Raw genomic sequence first — 27,623 nt, 5'->3', positions numbered from 1 at the left:
ATGTCACTATTTTATGACTTGAAGTGCTTGGTCTGAGAGCAACTTTGTGATTGCCATTGTCGAATGGAATTCTTAGTGTTGTGTGTTTGTCATTTGATAGATGGATGTGTTAATCATTCTGTCTTGCCTTTGTCATGAGGTGCATCGTTCATTTCTTGGCCTTGGTTGTAATCTTTTTGCTGATAGTGCACTTTTTCCAGTGATGTACATGCCTTCAGGTTTTAGTTTTCACTCAAATCACAGAAGAAAGGAAAGCTGTCTGTCTCCCAATGGCTCAACGAATACACAACAGCACAGGATTTCCTGAGCAGCACTGACCAAAAATGTCATAGGTTCATCCCCTGATCCGTGTTGAGTTTGACTATCTTAAGGGATACTACACTTTGCCTCACAGGGGAAAGAAATTAGCCAGGGTCCCCAATCTATAGATCTCTGCTGGAAATGGCTGCATGGGTGACATCAAATAAGGGCAAGATCAAGCCTTAATTTTTCCAACAGTCAAATATCTTGCTGACATTCCTTGTTTGGGCTTGCCCACTACTTGAGTGAGCTACTAGAGAGTTGGCGGCAAAACATTAACTCAGAGCAAGTTAACAAATTCAAGAGGAAAAAATGGAACAGACTGTAGTAATGAGGACAGGAAACGACAGGAGACTTCCTTAGGTGCAGTCAGTGGAAAGTCTTCAAATGTGATCTGAAGACAGACAAAGAGGGGGTTAGGCAGAGAAATTGAGGCAGGTATTTCCAAGGGGTTAGAGCATAGTGGCTCAAAGCATGGTCACTGATGGTGGAGCAAAGTGGTCGAGGGATATGCAGAAACCTGAGACAGCCGAGCGAAGGGCCAAGGTAGAGGATTGACGAATGAGCAAGTTGGAGAGATAGGGAACTGCCAGGGCATTAAGTGATTTGTAGATGAGTGTGAGGATCTTGAATTCTATCCGTTCTGCAAAAGGGAGCAAGTGAAGCCTGGCAAGGACTGGGGTGATGAGGGTACCAAGTTTGGTGTGGGTGAGGATATGGGCAGCACAGGTTTGAATTAGGGGGTAGGACATCACACCAAGGTCCCATCTATCTGCTTTGATGATCCAGTGAACTACTGAAAACTTTACAGCACTATTGGGAAGACGAGCAGTTTTCCTAATGTCCTGAATAATATTCCACTATCATGCAAAGTTATTTTCAAAAAAAAGATTGGCCATTTATCTCTTTGCTATTCATGGACATTGTTGGTTCAGATCACATTTTGTCTCATGAAAGGTACTTGGAAGCTCAGCAAAGAATAAATAGGGTTAAAACGAACTTAAAAAAAACACATTCCTCAAAAGAACCAATTTCTGCAGAAGACAAGTAAAATATTTGGAGGACAAATAGAAGATTTTAAAGGATACAAAAAGTTTTTGAGGACAAAATCATATAAAAGACAATTGCGACTGAGAAAGGGAATAAAATAATAGAAAATAATCTTTGCATTTAATATAGAGCTTTTCACGTCTTCTAGACGTCTCAAAATGCTTCATAGAATATACTGTAAAGTGAATTTACTGTATATCTGGGCATTACGCGGCAGCCAATCGGGCACAGCAGTGTCCCACAAACAGTCGTGGATTGAGTGATCAAATTATTATTGTGTTTTGTTTCTTTAGGGATTATTATCAGGTGTATGGAGTAAGGAAACTTGCCCAATGTTTTGCCCTTCCGGAAATCGAACCCATATCTCTCGTTTGCAAGGCGAATGCTCTAACCACTGAGCTATAGGACTCCACATACTAGAAGTACTAGACATGTAAGAGGCTAGAGGAAAGCAGATTTCAGCAAGCTAAAATCATGATTCAAAGATCTTATTTAGCAAGTGTGTTAAATAACAGGCAGTTATAATGAATATATTAGATATTTTCACAGTTTTCACAAATAAAGACACATCAAATTCCAGATCCAGTCACTTTGTGAAGAAATTCAAAAAATTAAATGTCCATAAGGCAAACAGGCCAGACAGACCTCACCCCAAGATCCTGAGGGAAATGCGAGAAGAAATAGGCGAGGCTCTGGTTAATCTTTTGCAGCCTCTTCCAACTAGAATTGTCCATCATTGGTAAACTTGGTAAGAGCGCAAAGGGTTGCCAAAGATTTAGAAGCAATACGTTACGCCTCAAAATTCTACTTGACCTCGTTGAGGAAGTAACTATTGAATGATGGTTATCCAATTTACTTGAATTTTCAGAATGAATTTAGTAAAATTCCATGGGACTTTTAAAGAAAAACTTACTAGAGGCCTGGAGGGTAGAAATTTGACCTTATTATAGAAAAAAGGAGCGCCAATTATAGATAACTTAGCCTAACAAATGTATTGTGCAGAATGCTTGAGAATATTAGTTGGGATGTTATCAATATTCATCTAAAGAGTGCAAAGGGTTGCCAAAGATTTAGAAGCAATATGTTATGCCTCAAAATTCTACATGACCTCTTTGAGGAAGTAACTATTGGTTGATGGTTATCCAATTTACTTGAATTTTCAGAATGAATTTAGTAAAATTCCATGGGACTTTTAAAGAAAAATGGAATTAAGGGCAAATTTGATAATTGACATAACATTTGTCTCAGCAATAGGAAAATAATGGATGATAATAAATGGAAAAGGTAGTGGGCCAAAAATAAATAAGAATTCTATAAAGTTCTGTGGTTTACATCATTGCTAAATGACTTGGAGCAAGTCTAAAAATACGAAATTTACCAATGATGGAAACTATGTGCTTAGGTGAATAATATAACAATCAGGCCCAATTGGTCCAAGCAGGCACAGATGGATTTCATTGTTCATTGATTTAAAAATGTTCAGCATTTCAACGTTGCTACCAAATTTCATTATACTGGGGAGGTTTTGAGTCATTATCTCAGACCTTTTCCGGATAGAGAAAAATTGAACAGATTATACTGGTAGGAAAGCAAGTGAATTATCTATTCCTAGGGAATTAAATAGAAATATCTATTCCTTTCTAAAGGATAGAGGGATTAAGGGATATGGGGAGAGGGCGGGCAAATGGAATTAGGTTAGAAGATCAGCCATGATCTTATTAAATGGCAGGGCAGGCTCGAGGGGCCGAATGGCCTACTTCTGCTCCTACGTCTTATGGTCTTATGGTCTTATTGCTTGCCTGTCTTTGCTACGAAGGCTTTTGATTCATCTTCACAACCTTGATTGTAATCTTCATGGTTTCAACTTTTCTTTGTACTTAGTTCTTTGGTTGTACCAACCCTTTGATCAACGTTGCTCTTTTAGGTTTTCTGTTTGTAGTGCAGGATAACAGATACAAGTATTTTTGTACCTTGTTAAAGTTTTACTTTTTCATTTTCTTTGCTGGAGTCTGAACACTGCTGTCTAATGTTGTGATGCTGATTTCTGTTGTTCTAGAACATTTTCCATGTGTGAATGTTATTTACTGATTTATTGTGGCATGATTGCTTTTGCTTTGTGTGACACTGGTGAGGAAGTTCAAGATGGTTCCTTTCATATGCTGCTCTTTCATTTGTAATGTACTTCTTTTACATTGTAGGAGTCAAATTCTCCAAAGCTATTAATTTAACAAACAGAAAAATGCCTGAGCAAGACAGAATATATATGTGAGANTTTTTAGTGTTAGTGTACCTATTCATCAATCGCTTGTTGCCCTTTTTTCAAAAAATCTGAATATAGCAAGCCTTCCCAGAGAAATTAAAGGCACCAAAATTTTGCTAACACAGAATAGCCCTGTCTCTCTGGACTCTGAGTATCCAAAATTTGTATCTAGCCGGAATGGGTCAGAACCCTAATTTTTTAAAAATTCTGCAAGTCTATGCACACCTGTAGATTCCCGATTCCCAATTCCTAGCGCATGCCAACGCCGCACTGAGCAGCCTCACCTTCCTTGCTGGGCTTCACAGTGACCAGGGGTATCACAACTATGACTCAGTTTGAATCCCGTGATCAGAAGTTTCTCTATCTGCTGCTCATGGGGTTCAAACAATTACAATGCTGGTACCAAGTCAAAAAGGCCAGTGAACGCCGGTACCGACATTATAATTAGACTTAGCTGGAAATTCCGGCTCGCCGGACTGGATCTCCCACCTCCCTAGTACTGCTAGCAGGGGTTTAAGTATATATAAGAAAAGTTGTAAAATAGCTGTAGCAGCTTAGGATATCTTACTTCAGCAAGATAATCTCAAATGTATTCCTGATTCTTTTATCACCCAACATGACTGACCAGGTTTGGTCTCAGACTCTGCATCCATTCTAGTCACAGAGAAGCACCATCAACATTGCAATGTTGTGTGTCCATTTTGAGAGAGATATGGAGAACAAAATAACGACCATCTCACGTCTAGAAAGAGACGGGAGATGGTCAGCATCAAACTACACCTTTAAGTGGTCCGAGACACTATGCACGTGAATGGTACTATACAATGCAAGTTGTTAACTAAATGATGGCACCTCCTACAGTGAAGTATCAGTCTATACTGGAAGTCAAATCCTGGTGTGGGTCTTGAACCCATAACCTAGGTCCCAGAGATAAGAGTTACAAGTGAGTGGGAAAGAACACTATAGCTAAGAATTCTTTTCACATCTAAGCGCTGCTCTGTTTTCTTGAAACTAGCCTAATTCATTAAAGCCCATCCACAAATTAGCATGGATATCTGTGATTTTCTTTTCCATTATTGACCTTGTGTTTGCCTTTTGTAAACTGAAATAATTGAGGCTAGTCAGTGAGTGGTACTTGCGTAGTACAAAGTAGAAAATGATACAGTACCAAAAGCAACAGAGAACATGTTCTGTGCACAAGTTATATTTACCCAGTTGTTTGCAAGTTACAAACTGCATCTTTCATTTCTTGCCCTGCACTAATCTTTGATCACCGTCTGTATGTGCCGGCAATATGAAAACTCCCATAACTAGTCTTTGTGGGCCTACTGAGCTGTCAGCCCACCCACAGCCAGAAGAAAATGACAGCAGATTCAATAGGAAACACTTTTTGGATTACTGCCTCCTGAAGCATAGAGAAAATAATTTTAAGAAGGTATTCTGTGACTTCAAGAGGTGGCAGCGCCGGCTCCATTACTAAAGAAACAACTTTCATTTTTATCATTGAAATGATTGAAAGCACTTCACAGGTAATGACTGTCAAGGTGGTTGGTGATTTAAGGTAAATGTGGCATTCGAGGCATGAGAAGATGGTGATCTAATAGAGAGGAGGGATCAGAGGCAGAATCTGGTACCTACTGATGGAAATGCTACCTGCCACAGAATCCTCCAGACAGATCTGTTGTTAAAACATTACCACCCTGACCAGCTGTGTTCAGTGACTGCAACAGCGTCATTACTAGTGTTAGTTCTTCTAGCTCCAGGTCACAACTTGACCTCACATCTCATTTCAAAAAATGTTGTTTTTTATTACAGGTATTCACATTTCTACAGGAATATTCCTTACATTTAAGTGGGCAGTTTGATACATTGGATATATCTTTAACACATAATTTTGTTTAATTAAAATAATTGCCTGTCAGTCGGTCTCAAGTGCATATCCCGTTTTTTAGGTCTTGATTTAACAACAACAACAAAATTACAATTGCAGAGCGCCTTTCACGTCGGGAGGACGTCCCAAAGCGCTGAACAGTCAGATGTCGGGGCCCGAGCATGGAGGAGGGGTGGTGTAGGGGTGAGGGAAGGCAGAGAGGTGGGAGGGAGACCAAAGTCACGGTCGAAGAGAAGGATCTTGAGACCGGCCTTGAAGGATGTGAGGGAGGAAGTGAGACAAAGGGACCGTGGGATGGAGTTCCAGAGTGTGGGGCAGAGAGGCTGAAAGCCCGGCCACCGATGGTAGGGCGGGTCGGGCAGGAGACATGGAGCAGGCCGGAGCCTGATGAACGGAGGGAGTGGGCAGGTTGGTAGGGAGTCAGCAGGTCAGAGAGGTAGGATGGCCTTAAAGGTGAGGACGAGGATCTTGAACTCGATCCTCTGGGGGATGGGGAGCCAGTGGAGTTGGGCGAGGGTGGGAGTGATGGGGTCGCGGAGCCTGGTGCGTGAGAGTACACGAGCTGCAGAGTTTTGGATGATCTGCAGCTTGTGAAGGGAAAAGTTGGGAAGGCCGATGAGAGGGAGTTCCCGTAATCAAGCCTTGAGGTGACGAATGCATGGGTGAGGGTTTCGGCAGCCTGGGGGGGTGAGGTAATGGCGGAGTCTGGCAATGTTTAACTTATCTGTCTTATCAGGTCCTCGCCACAATTACACTATGTGCTAAATGTCCCATCCTGATTTATTAAAATACTTAAGTGAAAAATGTGTGTATATTGATTAAATATAATTATAAATACTATGCATGTATGTCTGGGAATGCGTTGAAACTGGTTGAATGCATCATATATTGCAAGAGTGAAGGTGAAGCATTTTAGGTATTTTGTTCAGATTCCTCAATTTTGCCAGCGTTTGTGTTGTATGGTGCAGTCACAAAATTGAGGTGGTGCACACCTTATGTAAAACATTTGTTTCATTACTTATGTTAGAAATATTGAAACACAAATACATATTTCAGTCACAGGGGCCACGATTCCACTGCTCAGTCAGAATGGCCTTCATACTGATGTTTCTAAATTCACTTTGCCCTACTGAAGATCCTTCTACCCATCCAAAGTACAAAAATATAAAATACATTTGATATAATCTCTTCTTTTCTCCCCTCAAAAAGAACACTTGTGGTATAAATTGGTAGTGCTGCACAGTAAGCAATCAAATGCAAACGGTATGCCAAGCATAAGGGGGAATCCACATAACCTAGTGTTTGCACTCAATTTACCAGTTTGTGTGATGTATTTTCTATTCATAGCTTTCTGTGTACTTGGTTTCTTTACGCATTGTGATATTAAAGTTCTGTTCTGTGAATTGAATTATAATTACCTTAACATGTCAATCTAGAGGACTATTTGCTTTCACACAATTCACCTATGTTCAGATGCATTTTTATTTCAGTGTTTTCTTTTTACAAATGTGTTTGGAATCCAAGCTCCGGTCTTTTACAAACCTCAGCAGAAGTAGAAATGAATACTTTTTTTTTCTGCAGCCAGTGGTAGAAGAAGAGGACGTAGTGCAGTTCCTTTTGCTTAGGAAGGCTAGTCTTCACCAGTCTTGTTAGTATCAGGCATAGGATATAAAATGGAGAGCCAGATGCGGAAGTAACAAGAAAGGGCCAGCCTTCAGAGAGAGTGTGAAGTTTTATATTGAGTAAGGTAAGCCCTGCGATATTGAGTAAGGTAAGCCTAGCAATATTGAGTAAGGTAAGGTCAGTGATATCTATAATGATACAAACCAGGTTTATTGTTGCCCTTACGTTTGAAGCGTAATATCCTTGAACCCTTCCTTTGTAGCACATAAAACGTACTGTAACTACTTAGATACTAAGATCAAAATCCGAATAAAGTCAACATTTATTAATCCTTTGCCAATAGAGAAAGTTTACAGATTGTGCAATCTATATTGTTTGTAACATAGCTTCTGCCTTAACAAAACTTTTGCCCTATGGTTCAGCCCAGTTAAAAACTGCTCAAAATCATCCAACTGAGGCAAGGCAGTTTGAGTGAACTACTCTGCATCTTAAACTTGCCACCATGTAGTTCTGACATTAGTGCTCAGCTCACAATCCTCTTGATTGGATATGAAAACATTCTTGCAGAACATTATATTAAAAATATTTTTACATTGTTGCAAAGTTCAGGAAGTGGTACATCTATGATTTCTTTATTGTTGTAAATACAAAATATAATCAGTTATCCTGGCTGTTGACTAAAGTAAGAGCATGAAACTTTGAAAGAAATCGTGTCCACAATTTGATTTCATTGTTAGTTCAGGAAGAACATCATAGCAGTACATGAAGACCTATTTAACTGTTTTTTCAGTTTTTTTATTGCACCAAAATGTTTCTTAATTACATTTTTCCAATGTAGCGATCGCAGTGTTTATTTCTGGATGTTTTTTCCATAATTGATTTTATTTCAAAATAATCTGTAGCAGATAATCATATTGTGTAATACATTCTGAAAAAAGGGATTTGGAAGCCATGCTTCCTACAAGCTACAAAATAAATCTAGTATTGTGGTATAACGTTACGTGATACTTGGGTAATGGAGTCATAAGTGCAATAACGTAACTCATGTTGATGGTTGCTCAGAAAAATATGTTGTAGGTATTCTGAGTCAATAACTAGTTTCTGTTGTTGATGTCTGTCATCTAAGCTTCATTATTTCCCTGACTGGAAACCACTACAGGGACTGAGGCACTCTTAGGACTTGATTGAGTTGTAGAAAGGCTACATTAGTGTTTCCCTTTTATTAGATGTGCATTGTCCTCTATACAGCATCCCTGTTAATATTCCTTCTGTGTTCATGACAAATCTGGTCTTTGGAGAATTGTCGTAGCACAAATGTATGCAGTGAGATGATGTTATACTCGCTGGATTCCATTGTGATCCTCCCCTTTACTTTTGATACCTGACAGACTTGTTTCTTCACGTACAGCTGAGCTTCCATTCGTAGCCTGCTGAGCTACAGAATGTGGACTGAGTTGAGGTTTTCTTGCTTTTTAGAAAACAAGCAAACACTACTAAGAGTCAGGGTTATCTCCAATTACATAAAACAAATTAAAGATCCGTTGTAAAATAGAACTGACAGTGCTATAGCTCTTATTGCCCTCTTGTTGTGGGTCAGTGCTGGCCCTTCATTTGGCAACTGTCCACATTGGCGTGATTGAAGTCAGGAGCTCATTGTGAGGAGTCGAAGGTGCAGCCCTGTATCCAGTCACTGTGTTACAGCAAGTTGCAGGATTCCAGAAAGTATCCCTCCACGTTACTCTCGACAACAGTTATGATGGCATAAATGTCAGCTAATAATAATAATAATAATAATAATCTTTGCATTTGATATAGCGCTTTTCACGTCGGGAGGACGTCCCAAAGCGCTTCACAGAACACACTGTAAAGTGAATTGACTGTATATTTGTGGGCGAACGCGGCAGCCAATTGCGCACAGCAATGTCCCACAAACAGTCGTAGATTGAAAATGACCAATTTATTATTGTTGTTGGTTTTTGGAGGGATTATTATTAGGCTCTGTGTGGAGTAAGGAAACTTGCCAAAGGTTTCGCCCTGACCTGCCTGGGATTGAACTCAGGTCTCTCGCTTTTAATAGTTTTAATAGTTGACTTTGGAGAGCATTGAAAGACTATGATGGTAGATGTTAACTTGGAGCTAATCAGTTGAGGAGATTTGTAAAGTCACTATAGCTCTAGGGATATGTCACAACATGTGATCTCTTAACATGTGATCTGAGTCACCTTTATGATTTAAAACATATTGAGTCTTCTGTGGTTTTGTGATTTGGATTTATATATCTAATAACAACCATCAGCTGCGATGACGTTAGAAGATCACAAGAGAAGGTTGTTTGGCCCATATAATTACATCTTTCCAGAATACCAACCCCACTGTCTCCCCATAAAAGAATCAAACTATTTCGGATGATTATTACCATCTTTATAAGCAATACTTCTTGATGTTTACCTTAAAATTTCCCTTCATAATCCTGGTCTTATGCCCTCTTATCTTACTGCCTTTGTATATCTCAAAGTACCATTTTCATTTTATTTTCTCTATCCTTTTAGTATCTTATATAGCTCTATAAATTCCCTTCTCAGATGTCTCTCTTTCAAGGTTTAGGGGCTTTAGTTCATCCAATCCTTGCTCATAGTCTATCCCCCTAACATTGTGTAACAGACATAAGTATTCAGTCCTTTGAGAGTGTTCTACAATTTCACTGGATAAAAAGAAGATATTCTAATCTCATTTCCCTACCTTTTCTCTACAAATTAGATCATCCAGAACTGTGCAGCCCGTGTCCTCTCCCGCACTAGGCTCCGTGACCCTATCACCCCCATCCTTACCCAACTCCACTGGCTTCCAATCAAACAGAGGATACAGTTTAAGATCCTGGTCCTCACCTTCAAAGCTCTCCATGGTCTTGCTCCCCCCTACCTCTGTGTCCTCCTAGCCCCCTACCATCCTGTTTGCTCCCTGTGCTCAGCGGGCTCTGGCCTGCTTCACGTCCTCTGCCTTGCTTGCCCCACTATTGACGGGTGGGCCTTCTGCCACTCTGCCCTCACCCTCTGAAACTCCGTCCCGCTGTCTCGCCCCCTCCCTCGCCACCTTCAAGACCCACCTCAAGACCCTCCTCTTCTATCGTGCTTTTGATCTCCCTACTTCCCCCCCCGCCCTGTGATCGTGCACTGAACATTCTCCCTACTGTTCAGAATTTACTGCAATTACTGTATATTTTACTGTATATGAGCCTTATGAGCAATAAGCGAAAATTCAAGGTGACGCAAGAGGGCCAAGATAAAGATTATTATTTTTTAATATGTTGCAGGAGATGGAATGAATTTTAAATATTATTACAAGATTATAATTCTTTCACAAAGCTGCAAATAAAAAACTGTTATCTGGTTCAGCATTTTTGTAATTCCTTTTATAAGAGCATTTGGAAATTTGCACAATATTTGCCAAATATAGAATGATCAAAACCATGAACATGTCTAAAAGATGCAAGGAACATTTGTTTTCTAAAGAGCTCATTTCTCAACTTATGACAGCAGATAAAAACTATTGTTTATTTCCCCCTCTGGTCAGAATTTAACGGCTGTTTTAAATTCTAATCTCGCTGGTACTGATCTTCAGACCCCCTCATTGGGAAAACTCGCTCTTGTCTCGGCCAGTCAGTTAGATGGAGCACTTTATGTCAATGGTGTAGTTCATCTTTGAATTCAGAAGGTGAATTCAAGATGAATTAAACTACATCCAGTTTAGTTTGTTTGGAATTTGTATTGACTGAAACAGTGGCATCAGTTTGTCATCGTTCCGTGGATGATGAGGTGGGTAAAGGAGCACTTTGAACTTGTACTTTATTCCACCTATGCCCAGACCTTTGCTTCCTTCACTTTGCCTAGATAAAATTCTTCACACAGTTCACAGCTCAATGACAGGATGTGCAGGATATTGCAGTCTGCTTACAAAACTGTTATGTTGTGTGAATTTAGCGAATTACACAATCGTGTAAACATCCACCTCCTTGTTCATAGGTATTTGGGATAACACTATTCCATCAACAAGGTGAATGTGTACAGCAACACATTCTGAAAAGGTGTATAATAAGCCATTTTGCCAAATAGGGTAAGGTAGATAAGCAGCATGCTTTACTAATGAGATGAATTTTCACCAAATAACACAGTAATAACATAGTTTGCGTTCACCTACAAAATATACAGTAATTGCAGTAAATCCCGTGAAGCGATTTGAGACTACTTCCCATTGTGAAAGACGCAATATCAAATGCATGGATTATTGAGGGTTATTATATGGGGCTCTGAGGTGAATCGCTTTCTCTGGATGTATAAAATTACCATTTTAACCAGTAGACAAATTCTATGAAATAGAAAAAAATCTGTAATCTGGAAGTTTATTGGGATTCTAGCTCCTCATTTTTGAATTGTGAATTTTTTTGATCCTTCATCTTTTTTAAAAAAATGCTTTTGAAAATGGTTTTGGGGAGGTAGAAATAATATTCTCTGATTATCCTGTTTGCATTTCCCTGGATTGAATGCTTATTGTTTCTTTGATGTGGTCATCGTATGGTTTTTCAACATACTTGAAGATAAGCAAGTGTAGATGTATTATTTCCCATTAGAAACACTCGAGAAACATTTCTGTTTACAAATCAAGTCACATTTGATACCTATTTGAACACTTTGCTGCATCACAGCTTCTTTTAAACTACAGCAGGAGATGATACCGTTTGCCTTCAAGGAAGATGGACAACAAATTTAGGAAACCATTCCCGTCATCTGATGTTGTTGTTCCACCTCTTTCTTGTTCTCCAAGGATTGCTCGTGGTCTAAGGGAGCATGAGTGCTTTCTGCATCTTATTCCCAGCCTGCTATGCATTGTGCTTTCTTTTAGCTTTCATGTATCAGTTTACATTGCCCTGCGTCAAACATGACACGAATAGCTGCTTTCCCTTTCTCCGCTCTGACAGTCCCGGCTCTGTGTGCAGTCAAGCTTTCATGCCCAAGAGAGTTACGGAAGCGCGCAGCACTGGTGATGGCTCACTATCTTGTTCAGCGTTAGTGAAATTACCAGGAGCTTGATTGGATTTATCAGTACAAAGAGCTGTAATATTCAGATTGCTGCCACTAATATTATCTGAGTTTGATCAGTGAAGCATGACCAGCAGTTCATGTTTGACTCTGAAGGGCATCTTATCAGAACACATGAATATAATTTGGGAGAGTTGGGGGTGGGGGTGGGAGGAGAGTGGAATCTGCTGTCTGCTTTCTGTTGGAGGAAAAACAGGAAAATTGCTGTACTTTCTTAGTTTGTTTACAATGACAGTGATCTATTTAATAACATTGTGGCTTTTTTTGATGAGCCTTTTTTGTTTTCATCACAATAAATTTATCTTTATATAACTTGATATTAGTTTTATAAAACAAACATAGTGTTGGTGGGTCGTGCATACATATAGGTTACAAATGCACTTACACTGACTGTTGCCTATGAACAATGCTGATTTTGAATAAAGTAAAGTAAAATGCCACCCACCTAATTGAGAAGCTTTGGTTTGAGATTACAGTAAGCTTGTGCTGTACGGTCTTATGCTACTTTTTGAGTAGCCTGTTATTTGATTAGAGAGCAGTGGAGACCACCATACCGGGTAACTGATTAGAATAAAATACAAACGTGAATGTTTACATTCAGGATCCAGGTAGTATAATTTACACTTCGCTATATTTTAATTTATTAGAATCTTTACATAAATTCTTTTCAAGAGCAGGATATTTTAAATCTGAAGACCTGCTATGGGCTTTGTTTAGAAGCTGCTGCTAATATTTCATACATTCGATACAGCAAAATTCAGACATTCGTAATGCAGACAGTGAGTTTCTGCTGTGCAGTATTTGAATGAGCTGCTTGGTTCACAGTAATAACTGACTGCAGATCACCCAAACCACCCATGCTGTCAGCTGAATCTTGTGTGTTACACAGATTAGAATATTAGTGTCCAGCAGGATGTTGGAATACAAGTATAAGGATCTTCAGGACAGCTTTGGTTTGCACTGCATCAAACTCAGGGTAATGTAAAGTGACGTTTTGAAAGGAAAACTTCTGTAAATGATAGGTCCATCAACCTATTTTGCCTGTCGCATTTTGCCGATCCAATTTAAAAAAAAAGTGTAGTCAGTAAGTGGGTAAAAAAAAGTGTAGTCAGTAAGTGGGTCCACCTAACCACAGCCTGATGTGATCTACACAAATATCTGCCTTAACAGTCACTTGCAGTGTGCCCCAGAGCTCATCCTAAGACCTCCCTTTTCCTCATATACATTCTTTCTCCTTCTGATGTCATCCGCAAGCATAGGGTCCATTTCCACATGTACGCAGATGACACCCAATTCTTATCGGTTTGCTTCAACCCACCACCCCAACACCACTGCTTTTCTGACAGACTGCGTGACATACATCAAGTCCTGGATTGCATTGATGCTTAACTCAAAACTGACAAAACTGAAGCTATTCTGCTCAACTCCCAATAGTACCTCCTGACCTCGGGCACTGAGTAAATCAGCCTTCACTAGGTAGTACACAATCTCAGCGTTTTGTTTGACCTCCATCTCTCCTTCAAGCTTTCAGCCAGGCACCTCGCTAGCCTTCCTAACTCTGCCCTCCACAAATTCAGATTATCCAAACTCCACAGCCGGCATCCTCTCCTGCACCAGGTTCTCCGTGTGCATCCCTCCCTTGGCACAGCTGCCTCCTTATCTCCCAGTTGATCGACTTTCAGATTCTCATCCTTAACTTCAAATGCCTCCATGGACGTTCCCCTCCTCACTATATGAAAGTTGTTACATAAGTGCAAGTTCTTGTTGAAATTGGTTGATATTTCTACAGTAAACGTGAGAATATTATTGTGTAGTTTTTGTAGTTGTTGTTATTTGTTCATGTTTATCATGCTTTCTTTCTAGTTTTTTACGTTACTTCTATTAGATTATAAATACTATTTAGTTTTTCCCACAAAATACACAGTCAATCCAGTTTACAATATATTTTGTGAAGCATTTTGAGACCTTGAAGCGATGTGATAAGATGCTATAATATCAAGTGCAAGGATTATTATTATTTTCGGAGTGATGAAGTCAGGATGCATCGAGTCATATTGTACCAATTGCATTAGTTGTTCGATAGCAGAGCTTTGTGTATGCATCATAAACATATGTGAAGAGCTCAGTTCTCGATCTGCAGACTCCTAGGGATATTCTGTTCTGCTCTCTTTTAACATTAGAAACATTAAAGTGGATCAGCAAGATATCTGGACTCTTTTAATCTTCAATTGTAAGGTTTAAGAAATTGGCTTTGCACCAGTTTCAGTTACATCTCAAGCACAATAAGAACACAACTCAAAAGGAATCTTGTAACAAAGAAGAAAGAACTTTAATTTTTATAGTACCTTTATCATGCTGAAATGTCTCAAAGTACACGTAAATATTGTCAAGTGACTGTTATTGCAAGCAAATTTTCTTAGTCATTTTGTGCACAGCAAAGTCCCACAAACAACCATGAATTGAATGATTCAGCAAGAGACATTCTCTTTTTCAGTAGTGTCATGGGATCTCGGTTTTAACATTTTATCGGGCGGATGACATCTCTTAATGCAGCATTTCCCCATTACTGCACCAAAATATTACTGACAGACTGTCAGCTTCAAGTCCCCACCAAGCATAGAATGCCAAATTCTTCTTGGCTTGGCTGCAGTTAATTGTGATTCTTGCATTGCTGTGAACCAGAACCTGTTTCATAATGACACAAGATATGCTGTTTAACTGCATTGTAAATGAAATTACTAGGCGTTTCTCTTCTTCTGTAAGCAGTTGTAGAATTGGATCAGCATTGATTGGTAGTGTTCAATATATAACTTCCTAAGAATGAGAATAAAAATCAATAATGTGCTCCATTGAGCCTTAAAGTAGTTTGATTTTTTTTTAAAACATTTTTTTTTAGCTGTGTTCTTCCAGGAATGAACTTGTAATTCTCAGCCGATTAGATTTAGTTGGTACTTTACTGATTGCTGCAAAGAAAAAAACCCTGATTCACAGACAGACAGTCTATTACTCTTATATGAATGCTGATGTTCAAATCGCTCTACAAGGTCAATTTGGAGCAGTGTACAGGAGCACCGTTTTGTTCTTACACAAGTGGTCCACATTCATTGTGAAATTAATATATCTGAAATAAAACTCTTTTAGCTGTTTTAAATATGTGTTGCTGCTTTCGAACACTTATGCAATACATTGTCCAACTTCTAAATCAAGAAGAAAGGTATCAGTTCTGTCTATTTTCTATTTTTTTCCTCATCTTAATTGGAACAGACACTCCTCCAAGCAGATAAATGCATCACCTGTTGTATTGAATCATAAAAGTCAGGATGTTCTCAGGTTTGATCTGTGGTCAGTGAGATTACTGAAGGCTACCTATGTGTGTGAACCATGCTGCAGCAACAGTCTGCACCTTCAGGAAATTAGAGAAGAAAATTGGAAGGGGATTTTTAAAAAATAAATTGCTTAATTGGTCAGGTTTTTAAAGTGTCTGTTTGCTTGCAGCTGTATCTCATCCCATTCTGAATTGCAATGAAATGTTGAAATTAGATGTTTGCATTCGATTGTTTTCACAGCCACACACATTTGAAGGCATAACACACTCTGTTTGACAGTCATCGATCAGCATGCACTGTTTCTTCAGAAAAGTTTTTTTCCCCCCCTCAGTTTGCCAGCCTGTTAGGTGTGTTCCCTGTCCAAGTCACTAGCTTGCATTGGCTGTGGAAAGTGCATTTATGTGTGAAAAGATATGAAATTCTCCTTAAATTCAAACAATAAAACATTTAATTTAAATTTTAAAAATGCACATATGACTGAACACTTTTTTTTATCAGTTTTGTTGCTGCTATATGCTGTAATCTTGTGTTGTCATGCTGGATTCTCCAGAACATGTGCATTACAGCAAATGCTACATTTGTTATAGTGCGATCTTTTGCAATAAGTGCTTGAATGCTTTTAAATTTTGTAACATAATGTTTGCAAGCCTGGTAAATTACCTTGCAAGAATAATTAGGATCTGAAAATTATCATGTAATAGCTTGCTTATTAATACACTACTAAGTTGCATCATCCACAAATATGACATGAAGACCATATGTCTGTTCTTTGTGGGAATAGCTTTACCTTGTCAGAACCACATTTATTTAAAAGTGTAAATGTGAAGGGAGGAGGGGAAACCCTCGAAAATAGCGTGTGGGTTTTCTGCAGATATATCCTGCAGTTATGACATGGAGCTGTAACCTATATAGAAGCCAAGACACTGTCTGACCAGCAGTCAGGAGATAATGGCCATATTTTTAAGAAATGTGTTCTCTGAATACTGTTCCCTGTCTTCATTTGTCATAAACCTGCTGTGGAAGCTGTGATGTATAGGACTGTCATTACAGATGTATTGTTAGAGGGTTTCCACAAGGTTCTTCATGCACTGCAATTAATTTATTGCAGTAAACAATATGTATTGCGCTCACTGCAGCAAAGTGGATTTTTTAATGAGGTGGATGTTATTACTGCAATAAATCAGTGCAAACTTGTAATGTATAATTCAATGTGTGTATTCCCACTGTTACTTCACTGAATAAGCCGATAGTGCATCAATGTCAGCCTAGAGCTCAAAAAATTCTCCAGACCATTTTCTCACTTGGTATCTAAATACGTTTCTTTCATTTGCTTGTAAATAAATGCACTTTAAGACACAATGAGAATGCAGCACCATATGTTTAATTTTTAAATTACATTTTCCCCGTGTAGTAGCCAAAAAATATATAGTTTCTATAGTTCCCAAATAGTATGTTGGCCCTATAGATCTGTGTGTGTGCTTGTATTTTAAAATACAAACTAAAATCACTTGGTTAGCTGTATGTTTCTAGGGAATAAACCAATTTAAGATTGATCTATTTGAAGCTTACTTGTATATTTTTTCAAATCAATTGAATTAATGTGTACATTGCGTGGTATATAAACAAAGCGATTGCAAGTATAGCACATGCTTGAAAACCTCCATTCAATAGCGAGTGCATCCAGTGCTGAATACATCTGTACACAAACTCAAAATATTTTAAGAATTAAGTGATCAGAACCCCTGTGATTTTATTTCAGGACACATACTTCAGATATCTGGAGTTGCATCTGGTGAAAGTTAGCATTTCTTACGTATGTGGAGTAATTGTTAGTTTTTTACCTGGTCACTTAAAAATACTTTTTTTTGCCAAAAAGCAAGGAAAATATTTCCTCTTGGCACCGTAAGTAAGATATAACTTCATCGCTGCCAGTTGTGCTGCTATATTGAAGGAAGGCAGTGTAGCGGCTCCTGAGATGCATTTTGCAAGCTTAAAAAAATTACTATTTCTAGCACTTATTGATTGACAGGAGTCTGCCTGATGAGTACATATTTAAAAGCATTTGGATAGCACCTGTCAACTAACCCTCCAACAAGCACTGTCATGAGAACAAATGAAGGTCAGGCCTGCAGATCTGGTCAGCCGTCCTGGCTGAAGTATTCGAGAACAACTGTATAAAATGAAGTACGCATTTGCTGTTTTCCTGCCCCAGTGAGCCAACTACAGCATTACCACGTTTGTAAAGCATTTTTTGCTCCTTGTGTTAGATGGTTTTAGGTGACTTTATACATTTCCATTTCTTAAGCATTATTGGCAGTTGACGTCATTTTGTTGTTTTTATAGAAACCAATTTAAAGTGAGAATTTGAAATTCTTTGCAAATTCCTTCATTTAATCCTCTCTCCCGAGCTTCTGACATCCTCCCAGGTTTTTGGTTGTCTGATTATAAACCCTCAAATAAGATGGTCGTCAAAAAGAAATAGTAATATCCCTAGTAATATCCAAAGGTTTTCTAGAGAACAATAACTACTTATTGAAGGCGACCTTCATTTGACCAAAAAGCAGGCAATCCACTGTTGTTTGGAAATATCATATAGACATTAACTAATGTTACTGCAGAATTTGCATTGTGTCGAACACAGTGTCATAGTGGAGATTAACTACTGTCATAAGACAAAAGTCTTCCCTGCTCGCATCACTAAATAACTGATGTCAGTCACACCAAGAGTACGTGTTATAGTAGGTGCTATATTTGGCCCCGCATCTTGGGTTAGAGAGGAGTAAAAATAGCTAGCAATCCTGTTCCTAGCAAAAGGCAGTGACCTCTGACAGTCGTGCATGTGGTTGTATGGCTGGTGAGGGCAAAATCGGACTTAGCTGTGATGATCCCTTAGTCATGTAGCCTGCCGACGCTCACCATCTAGTCTCATACCTGATGAAAGTAACTTAGACGGAGCACCACAATTAGTCAGTGCCTGTGGTGTTGATTCTCAGCCTTTAGGAGAGGAAGCAAAGAAGAGGAGTAAAATCTGTATTGCAGACAGCAATTCTGAGTAAAAAAAAATCCTTTTAAACAATTTTATAGTGAACAAAGATCAAGCCACTGTAATATTATTTTGTAAAAATAAATCTATTTCTATTGACCTTCATGGTATGCCATGACATTTTCAGGAGAATGACTTGGATACCGGTAGTGTATGATCAAATTCAATTCACTGAATCTGTAAACATTCTGCACAACCTCATTACAATCTGCTGTTCGAAAATCCCAGGCAGAGAACTTGGTCAAAAGTGAGTTATCTGATTTAGAGCACCCCGTTTTCAGAATTGGAATCTTAAACATCCACGTGAACAGCCAGATGGGACCTCGGTTTAACATTGAATCTGAAATAAGGCATCTCTGTCAACGTAGTACTTCCACAACACTGCACAGGATAAATAAGAAAGTACACTGGTAAAATAAGCTAAGTAGCACAGGGCTGTGCAACTGATGGTACTGATGAGTGCCACGAAAATGCCAATTCGGATCTATTGTTTGTACCACAGGCCCTGGTGGCTTTGTTTGAAAAAGAATGGCTGCTGTGCACTGTAATTTTTAAAGGTTTTGTGTGTTCAATTTTTCATACGGTTGGTTGCTGAGTTATAATAACATTAGTTATGCAGTCTGTTGGAGATAGTGTCATTGGAACTTAGCCTGTGATTAAGGTGATCCATGGCCCTTCTGCACGGTCCGTAAATTCAAACTGAAATAGAAGCAATGTGGAAAGAGGATAGGCAGCAAAGATAAAGAAAGGAGCAGGCCAGGGGAGAAAATAAAATAAAGATAGATACAGGAGAGGAATCAGGCTAGAAAGAGATGAAGGCTTTGATGGAAATGAGCTTGCCAGTTGACAGCTAGCCACAGAGGAAAGGAGAAATATATGCAGTATTAGGATTGAACAATCTAATACTGAACAATAGTTCTGGTAGAAGCGCACGAGGGCTACTATCCACTGCTATATTAAAATAAAATGTACCTAGCATAGAAAATTAAATTGATTTGTAAATGCCTTTTTCTGTGCTGAGCTTGTTGATCTTAACCAGGTCAGCACTAAAAGTGCTACAGTTGATCTTAGTGGACCCTGGACAAGGAATCAAAAAATCAGCCAATGATCCTACACTGTCCAGTGAGCTCTGTTGCAAAACTAGACATTTGGGAGAGCAGGATCTGGCTCATTTGTTATACTTCTCCACAGTCAGAGCATTCTGATACTTATTGTAAAAGGCTCAAAGATGAAGTATGGCCACTTGAGTAAAATAGTAGGGAACTATACCCCAGTGTAAGTTAGCATCTTCAGACAAGGAGGAGACAAATAAAAAAGGCAAAGGGAAATTTGCATATAGAGTGTTTTGTATTCATTTCCAATGCATTCTGTGTATTAAAGAATAACTCAAATGTATTGCTGAGAATACTCCCATTAAAATACTACAAAAAGTAAGTCAGCGTTTCCAAACACATATCCTTTTGAAGGGACTTTGTTTAAAAACAAAGACCCTTCTGAAGTGAACTGAACTGAGCAGAGTGTGACTACAGTTCTGCTCACTTAGTCATATTTCATTTTAAAAACTTATTCTGTATTTAAATTATATTGATTGTTAAACATTGGAATACCTTGTACTGCAAGGACACAGCAGCTCACACTTAGTGTGTGATTAACTAATAATAATGATGATCATCCTTGCATTTGATATAGCGCTTTACCGCGTCATTGAGATGTCTCAAAGCGCTTCACAGAATATACTGTAAAGTGAATTGACGGTGGAGTTTGTGGCTGAAATGCTGCAATTGTGTCATGTTCCCCTCAAGTCAAAGCATTCATTTTCTGTTTCACCCAAAGAACAATATTATCTGTAAAGGATTGTTGAAAAAAATGTGCACAATAGTTGTTTGCATTCTTCAGGTTAAAATAATTGATTAATAAGGTTGTTTTCAGTGTATAAAATTAATTCGAAAATGAGTTGATGGAATATGAATATTGAGTGGAGCACTTGTTTCTTGGAATTCTCTGTTCTGAAAACATGCATCTTGCATTTCCTTTGCTAAAAAATTGTCATTGTCTGTGAAGTATCTTTGATGTCGAAGTGATGATACCTAGATGCTGTTCAGAAGTCTAAGAGGAGTTGTATGCCAATGTCATGCCAATGTTTCATAAAAATTACTTGTCATTGGTAGCCATCTTATATCAGTAGAATGCTGCACATCCAGCACATCAATCAGTAGGTGTGTCAAGTAACATCAGAAGTGAAATACTTAATACTTATGTAATCCATCAAAGTGCAGTGGTAAAGTTCTGACATTTAATACTGCAGGATAATAGGGGTTCCATGGTTTTATCAGACTACACTTTATTTCAAAAAAGAAGCACACAAAGGCAAACTAGTTTCAGATTTGTTGTGGTAATAAAATAAAACAAAAGCACCATTGGTAGTCTGAAATAATGCACAACTTTCAAAATCTATTTTGATAGGAAGTTCCATTCAACGTTTTATGCTAATAAACTAAGATGTGACTCAAAATAAATACAGTAGTTCTGATCGAAAGTCATATGCAACCTTCAAACCATACATGATTTTGTTCTTGTGCATTGAAACAGGCTCCTTGCCAAAACCTGTCAATGTTCTGTGCTTATACAAATACTTTTACTAATGACTAAAACAGAAATAACTAGTAAATATAGTGGAATAATTTATATACAGTCTGAGGTGGTTTATTTTTTTGCAAGGGAAGCTGTAATTGGAAACATGTTTTTGGAAGGACTTCAGCAACGTCTACTATAATTTGTCAGTGTTAGCTCCATTCTGCTTGTGTTTTACTGGGATGTTATGCTGAGCTTTCACGTATAAAGTTGACTGTTTTGCATTGACAAATGGGACTAAAACTTCAATGCGTGCTATAAGTGAGTTCATATTGCATTTTACCCATGGCCTCAATGGATAGAGTGGTCCTAGCTAGACAAGCAGCAGGAAGCTTGCCAGATAGTCCTTTCAATGGCAAGTTACTACCCCAATGCAGACTCTGGGGTTTCCAAGCCTTGACTTTCTCCAACCTGTGCCTAATACTCTCCAGAATTAAGTAGCAAGGTCCATCCCTCCAGGAAGACAATGTGCTGTCCATTCAAGACACTGGGACATGTTCATGTAAACATACGTGGAACTCTCAGTCTGGTTTCTAATGGATTTAGTATAGTAATGTGTTTCTGCATTTGTCTGACCAAAACAAGTGCAGACATTTTACTGAGCCAGACTTCAGTCCTACAAGTATTTATTTGTGCATTATAATATAAAAGATTTTGCAGGAAATCAATGGAACCAAGAAACCTTGGGTATGAGTGATGTCCAAAAATATTTTACAGAAGAGGGGATTAGCTTGTTTGTGTGTTTGTGAGTGCATGTTACTATATGAAAATGGAAGTTAATAAAATATATTCTGACTTGTTCAATCTCTCTGGAGTTATGTGCATGCATGCAGAAATGTTTGTAAATCGAGAATTCAATTTCTCAAAGTAGTAAAACAAACTTACAGTTTGTATAGTCTGTAATTGTAATTTTAATATCAGCAATAGAACCAGTAGATAACCTCATAGCAAATGTGCGAACAGGTTTTTTAAAACGTTTTTAAAAGACAACCATTTTGATTCTTTTATTCCTTCTCCCTTCGTTCTTGTAGCCTATTGGAGCCCTTAACCCCAAAAGAGCAGCCTTCTTTTCTGAGCGGCATGAAACTTGGGAAGATGATCAAGTTCCCCCTTTCCACTATGGGACTCATTATTCCACGAGTAGCTTCACTCTTGCGTGGCTGTTACGAATTGTAAGTACAATGACTGTAAAATTTAAAGCAGCTTCATTCACTCAGAACATTAATGTGTCTCTTCCACTGAAAAAGCACCAGCAACAGTCCCTTGATTAAAGCTGGATAAAATGGCACAAAGCAGACATAAATCCTCTACATAAACTGCAGTACTTAAGCTAATTCCAAGTAATTACTCGTACTTGATTTTTTTCAAATTAGAATGTATTTTAAGATCATTTAAAATTAATTTCATAGCTACTTTTTAGCACATTTATGCATAATTGGGTGCTAATTGGAAAACACTGCACATAAAGTATTCCCTTAGAATAATTTACAGTTAACTGTAAAATTCCTTATGACGTGAAGATTTGTGTAGAAAGAAGGTGTTAAAAATATTTTATTCAGTAGCACATGAAATTATTCTCACATCAGAACATATTTTTATGGACTATACTGCAGTTGGGTAGTTATATTTGCAAATCACCTGTATGTTTAATAAAACAGCAAACGGTTGGAAAACCTGAACTTCATTATTAAAGCAGCAACAAATAAGCTTATTTCTGTTATTCATGACTGTTCTATAATCCATAATAGCTTGACTTTCTTTTGTTGAAGCTCATTAATCCATTCAGAACAAGATATCCTTGAAAATGTTCACATATACTGTATTCTATTATCTAAAATTATTACCACAATCAAATATCGTAACACGTAAAAGTGTTCAGTTAGACATATTTACATATCTACAAGCTATGTATTCCATATAGTCCCCCCTCCCCCCCCCCCACACACACACACACAGATGTACACGGAGACATTGGGGTACATTCATGAATTCCTGAAATAGTCATGAAAATGTTGATATGACTGAGGGTGTGAGGTTAAATGATGTGTTTTAAGGATGAAGGAGCCTGTTAAGAGAATTATTTTTGTTGGAATGTCATTTCTGACAGTATATAAACCATAACCTGAATCAGCTTTTTTATCTATGTGTTGGATTATAACGATGAACTTTCAGATATAAAGCATGTGATGCCTCTATAAGACATAGTTATGTTTTGATAACTGTTTGATGAAAGCTACTGTTGCAGTTTGCAAAGAATAAAAAGGGTCTGACTCCACCTCGTATTGACCAGATGAACATCTCACTGCTCTACTGGTTGTAAGGTGCCTTAGTTTGGACAGCCTCAAACCGGATCCTATTGTGCACAGGTTCACAGAATAAAATGTAGTCATTATGTAGAACTGAACTAACCATCTGAGGGTGACTCGCTGCAGTGGGAAATGTTGATGTAGTGAGGAGTGATATTCTGAGATTGAGGTTAAGGTATGTTGTAAACTCAGAGCTGTAGTTCTCAAATGTCATCTCTGAAATGCAACTGGTCACAGATGACCAATATATATTATGATGTTGGATTGGTTTTCTCAGTGGGGTTGGTGTGGGAGAGAGAGGAAGGAAAATATTTCATAGAGCTTTAACTACTTAGCAGTTTTACCTGTGGTTAGTCACTTTCCAGGAGACTAAATAAATTGACCTTTCCTTTGCCTTTTTTTTACTGTGTAACAGCTCACAATAATATAATTTGCAGCCAATGGATGTAGCTGATTGATATTCCACATTGCATACTCCCAAGATAATATTTAAAATCCCTCACTATGTTCCGTGAGCTGATCACCCCCATCCTCGCCTGGCTTCACTGGCTCCCCATGCCCAAGAGGATTCAGTTTAATATCGTTGGCCTCATCTTTAAAACCCTCCACCATCTTGCTTTGCCTCACCTCTGTGACCTAAAACCTTATCGCTCCCTCCGCTCAGCGGGTACTGTCCTGCCCCTTCCTTGGCTCTTTCAAGATCTGCCTAAAGACCTTCCTCTTTGACCGTGCCTTTGGTCATCTTCTCACCACCACCGCCATCCCCTCCACCCCTCTTGACTCCAACCGGCAGCTCTAGTACAAACAACAACAAAATTACATTTATAGAGCGCCTTTCACGTCCGGAGGACGTCCCAAAGCAAACCTTAGACTGTCTAGTGCCTTGGGATGTCCTTCCAACGTGAAAGGCACTATATAAATGCAATTGGTTGTTTAAGTTGTTGTTAATGTAGATAAAATTTATCTTTTAAACAAAATACATTAAAATCTCACATTTACTAATTTTTCATTCCTGCTGTTGTCAACTACATTCATATTTTCAGCAGTTGCAAGGGTGGAACAGAATGGAGTTCAGTTGACAGAATGTATAATTCTACTGAGCTGTACCACTTTGGACCTGAATTTGAATTTCACCCGTGGCTAGTTTTTAGATTTTGCGCATTCTCAGCCAGGCTGTTGAAGGTGATGGTGTAAATTCCTCAAATTGAATTAACTGGGAGAAGTTTGTTTTGCAATGTAAGACACCAAATAAGGCAAATTGCACCTTTGAGGCCGCAACACTGAGCAAGTTGATGTGTGTCAGACATGCTGTGGAGAACATCTGTAAACTGACTTCTCCACTTGTGTCAATTTTCACTGAGGTCAGATATCATCAGTTTGTCTTTTCAACAACTGAGGAAATTAATCATGATATTCTGTAATAAATATTGCATGGTAGACTATTAACAATGTTACTCTATTATATCTTGTCCTGCGCAGGAACCATTTACCACCTTCTTTCTAAATCTACAAGGAGGGAAGTTTGATCACGCTGACAGAACTTTCTCTTCCGTGTCCAGAGCGTGGCGCAACTGCCAGCGAGATACGTCTGATGTAAAGGTATGAAAGAATCTGTGCTCGTTTCCATAGGAAATTGTCCTGTGCTAATATGAAGAAAGAAAGCTAATTGGTTCTAAGAGTAAAACATTCATAAAGACAGAGCCATCAGTTTCTTGTGCATTTATCAGAACCTACCCAAGCTTCAGGTGTGTGTATTTAGGTGGCAGAGGATGCATTCTTTTGTGTAAGTTAATTATGATCAAATATCAGATTGTGTAGAGATAGCATTCAGGCTTTTTGAGTCTTCATATAGATATCCGTTTTATGCTCAGTTAAATCCCATTTCTAATATTTCAACTTACAGAAAGAAACCTCATTATAGTGTGGTGGTTGGGTCCAATGTTCCAGACTCAGTGTTCTAAGTGAGGGTGAAAAATGTCTGACTTCTGAGGTTGTCTAGTCATCGCTGTGATCACATCCTGTAGGTCGTGCACTGTGTGCAGGAAGTGCCGTGAACGTCACTTAGCACAGGAAGGGACATTGTGGATGCTTCTGACACATGCATGCAATGTGCAGCAAGTGATATTCATGGTGATCTGACCACCCCCATTTTTTATCGGGTGGGAAACAGGCTAGTACGTGCAAGAAGCCAGATGTGCTGCATTTCCAGTCAGTGCAGGTCCACAGTAGAACTGTGCTGTAAACAGTGCTAAAATTAAAGGGTTAGGAAGTTTATCAGAGGGTTATGGAGAAAAGGCAGGCAAATGGTATTGAGTTACAGATCAGCCTTGATCTAAGAAAATTCAATAAACCAAATTGTCTCGTCCTTTTTCTATGTTCCTATATGAAGCTGATAGATTGGGGTATCAAGCAACTCAGGATTGTAGGGATATGAACAAATATACAGTTCTCCTACCAAACTGCCTGGTATATGGTTTCTTAAGTGCAGCTGATAATCAATGATCTAAGGACGATAGTCGGAAAAAATTGGGACCTGTATAAAATGATGCGTAAACCCAACTATATTTTGCACCATGTGTAAATGCAGAGTGAGTTTCAGGTACCTTATTACATAATTAACAACCAGTGAAAAGGATTTTAGCACTTTGAGACGTCTTGAGGACCTCACAGGTCACTCTATCAAATATAAGGATTATCATTTCTAACTACATAATTAATAAATTATTTTCATTGGGTATTAGATAATTAAGGGCACCTGTACTTCCCTCTGTCCAGGTGTTTACACACGGCACATAATACAACTGGTGTTTACATATGACAGTATGTATTTTGGCAATATTGGATCATCATCTAACAGTTTAGGAGTAAGCCTCTGATTTGATCAGGCTCCCTATATCAGGCTTCCAATCACGTGTGTCAAGTGCTTTGAGATGTCTTCCTGATGTGAAAGGTGCTGTATAAATATAAATGGTTCAGTGAATTGAACAGCAGAAAACAATTTCATTAAAACGTTGAGTGTGGTTGATTTTTTGGGGGGGATTTTGTTTTTTCCCTTCAAAAAAATAATAATTTTGGTCACTCACTCCATGACTATTTGTGGGACAGTGCTGTGCGCAATTGTCTGCCGCGTTTCAACCACAAAATATACAGTCACTCCACTTTACAGTTTATTCTGCAAAGCGCGTTGAGACGTCTTGAAGAAGTGATAAGGTTCTATATATATCAAATGCAAGGATTATTATTATTGATGTGAAAGTGATCTGTTTATCTGCATTCATGTTTTCAGAGCGACAATCTGCTGTCCATTGTGAGGTTTATTTGTAGATTAAAGTGCCATATGGATTTAGCACATTTGGTGTCTTTCCCTGACACAGCCTGTTTATTTCCGAGTATATGGAATATCCAGTTTATGCGAGGGTAACAACACCAGGAAGAATCCTCTGTGATCTTTTTCTTTTCGAAAGGCTTTCTTGATTGATTATTTTGATTTGTTCAAATATCAGTTAGCTGCTTTTGCCTGGAGGCCGAGGGTAATCAACATTGCAGAGAATCACATGAATTGGCTGCGGAGAGAGTTCATGCCAGTAGGTATCGCACTTTAATGAAGAAAGCTGAAGCATATGTGTGGTCACAACCAATTCATGTCTTCATGCTATGAAAGCCTTGGGGTTCATGATCAAAGCAAAGGCCTAATCCTTACATTGCTGTACTGGGATATAACCTTTGTTTGAACCTTTGTGAATGTTCAAGTAGTAGTTTCTTTTAACAAATTAAAATTAATTGTTTTTAATGGTATTTTACTTTGGGGCTTTTTTTTGTAATGAATGTTGCCTTAGTCTGTAATATTTTCCTAAATTTGAAAGATGTGGAGTTGACAAGAGTCTCCCTGTTTCCTAAAAAAAGTCAATTAATTTTTCATTTTACCATAAAGTATCTACTCTTGCTTTTACTTAAATCCAAAACACATGGTATTTTTCCAGTGTCATGTTTTTCATCCTAAACATAAAACATAATCGGTTGTAAGGTTTTTAGAACTGTGACTAGAATCCATATTCGAGCAAGCCTTAAGAAAATATTCTTGTGTTCCTTCTCAGTGGGAG

General features: G+C 38.4%; 1 protein-coding gene across 2 annotated transcripts in view; it reads left to right on the top strand.

Annotated features, from left to right (window-relative positions):
* lrba (LPS responsive beige-like anchor protein) overlaps nt 1–27,623 on the top strand; it is a 430,270-nt gene that overhangs the window by 299,898 nt on the left and 102,749 nt on the right. For both annotated transcript variants that reach the window (XM_007904022.2, XM_007904021.2), the window contains 2 exons: nt 22,249–22,389; nt 25,003–25,122. In XM_007904022.2, the coding sequence (XP_007902213.1) occupies nt 22,249–22,389; nt 25,003–25,122 (261 nt within the window). The remainder of the gene's footprint in view (nt 1–22,248; nt 22,390–25,002; nt 25,123–27,623) is intronic.

The sequence above is a fragment of the Callorhinchus milii genome, unplaced genomic scaffold, assembly GCF_018977255.1.
Source record: "Callorhinchus milii isolate IMCB2004 unplaced genomic scaffold, IMCB_Cmil_1.0 Scaffold1, whole genome shotgun sequence".
Classification (NCBI taxonomy): Eukaryota; Metazoa; Chordata; class Chondrichthyes; order Chimaeriformes; family Callorhinchidae; genus Callorhinchus; species Callorhinchus milii.
Note: the sequence above shows the minus strand (reverse complement) of the source record. Positions and strands in the feature narration are given on the sequence as shown.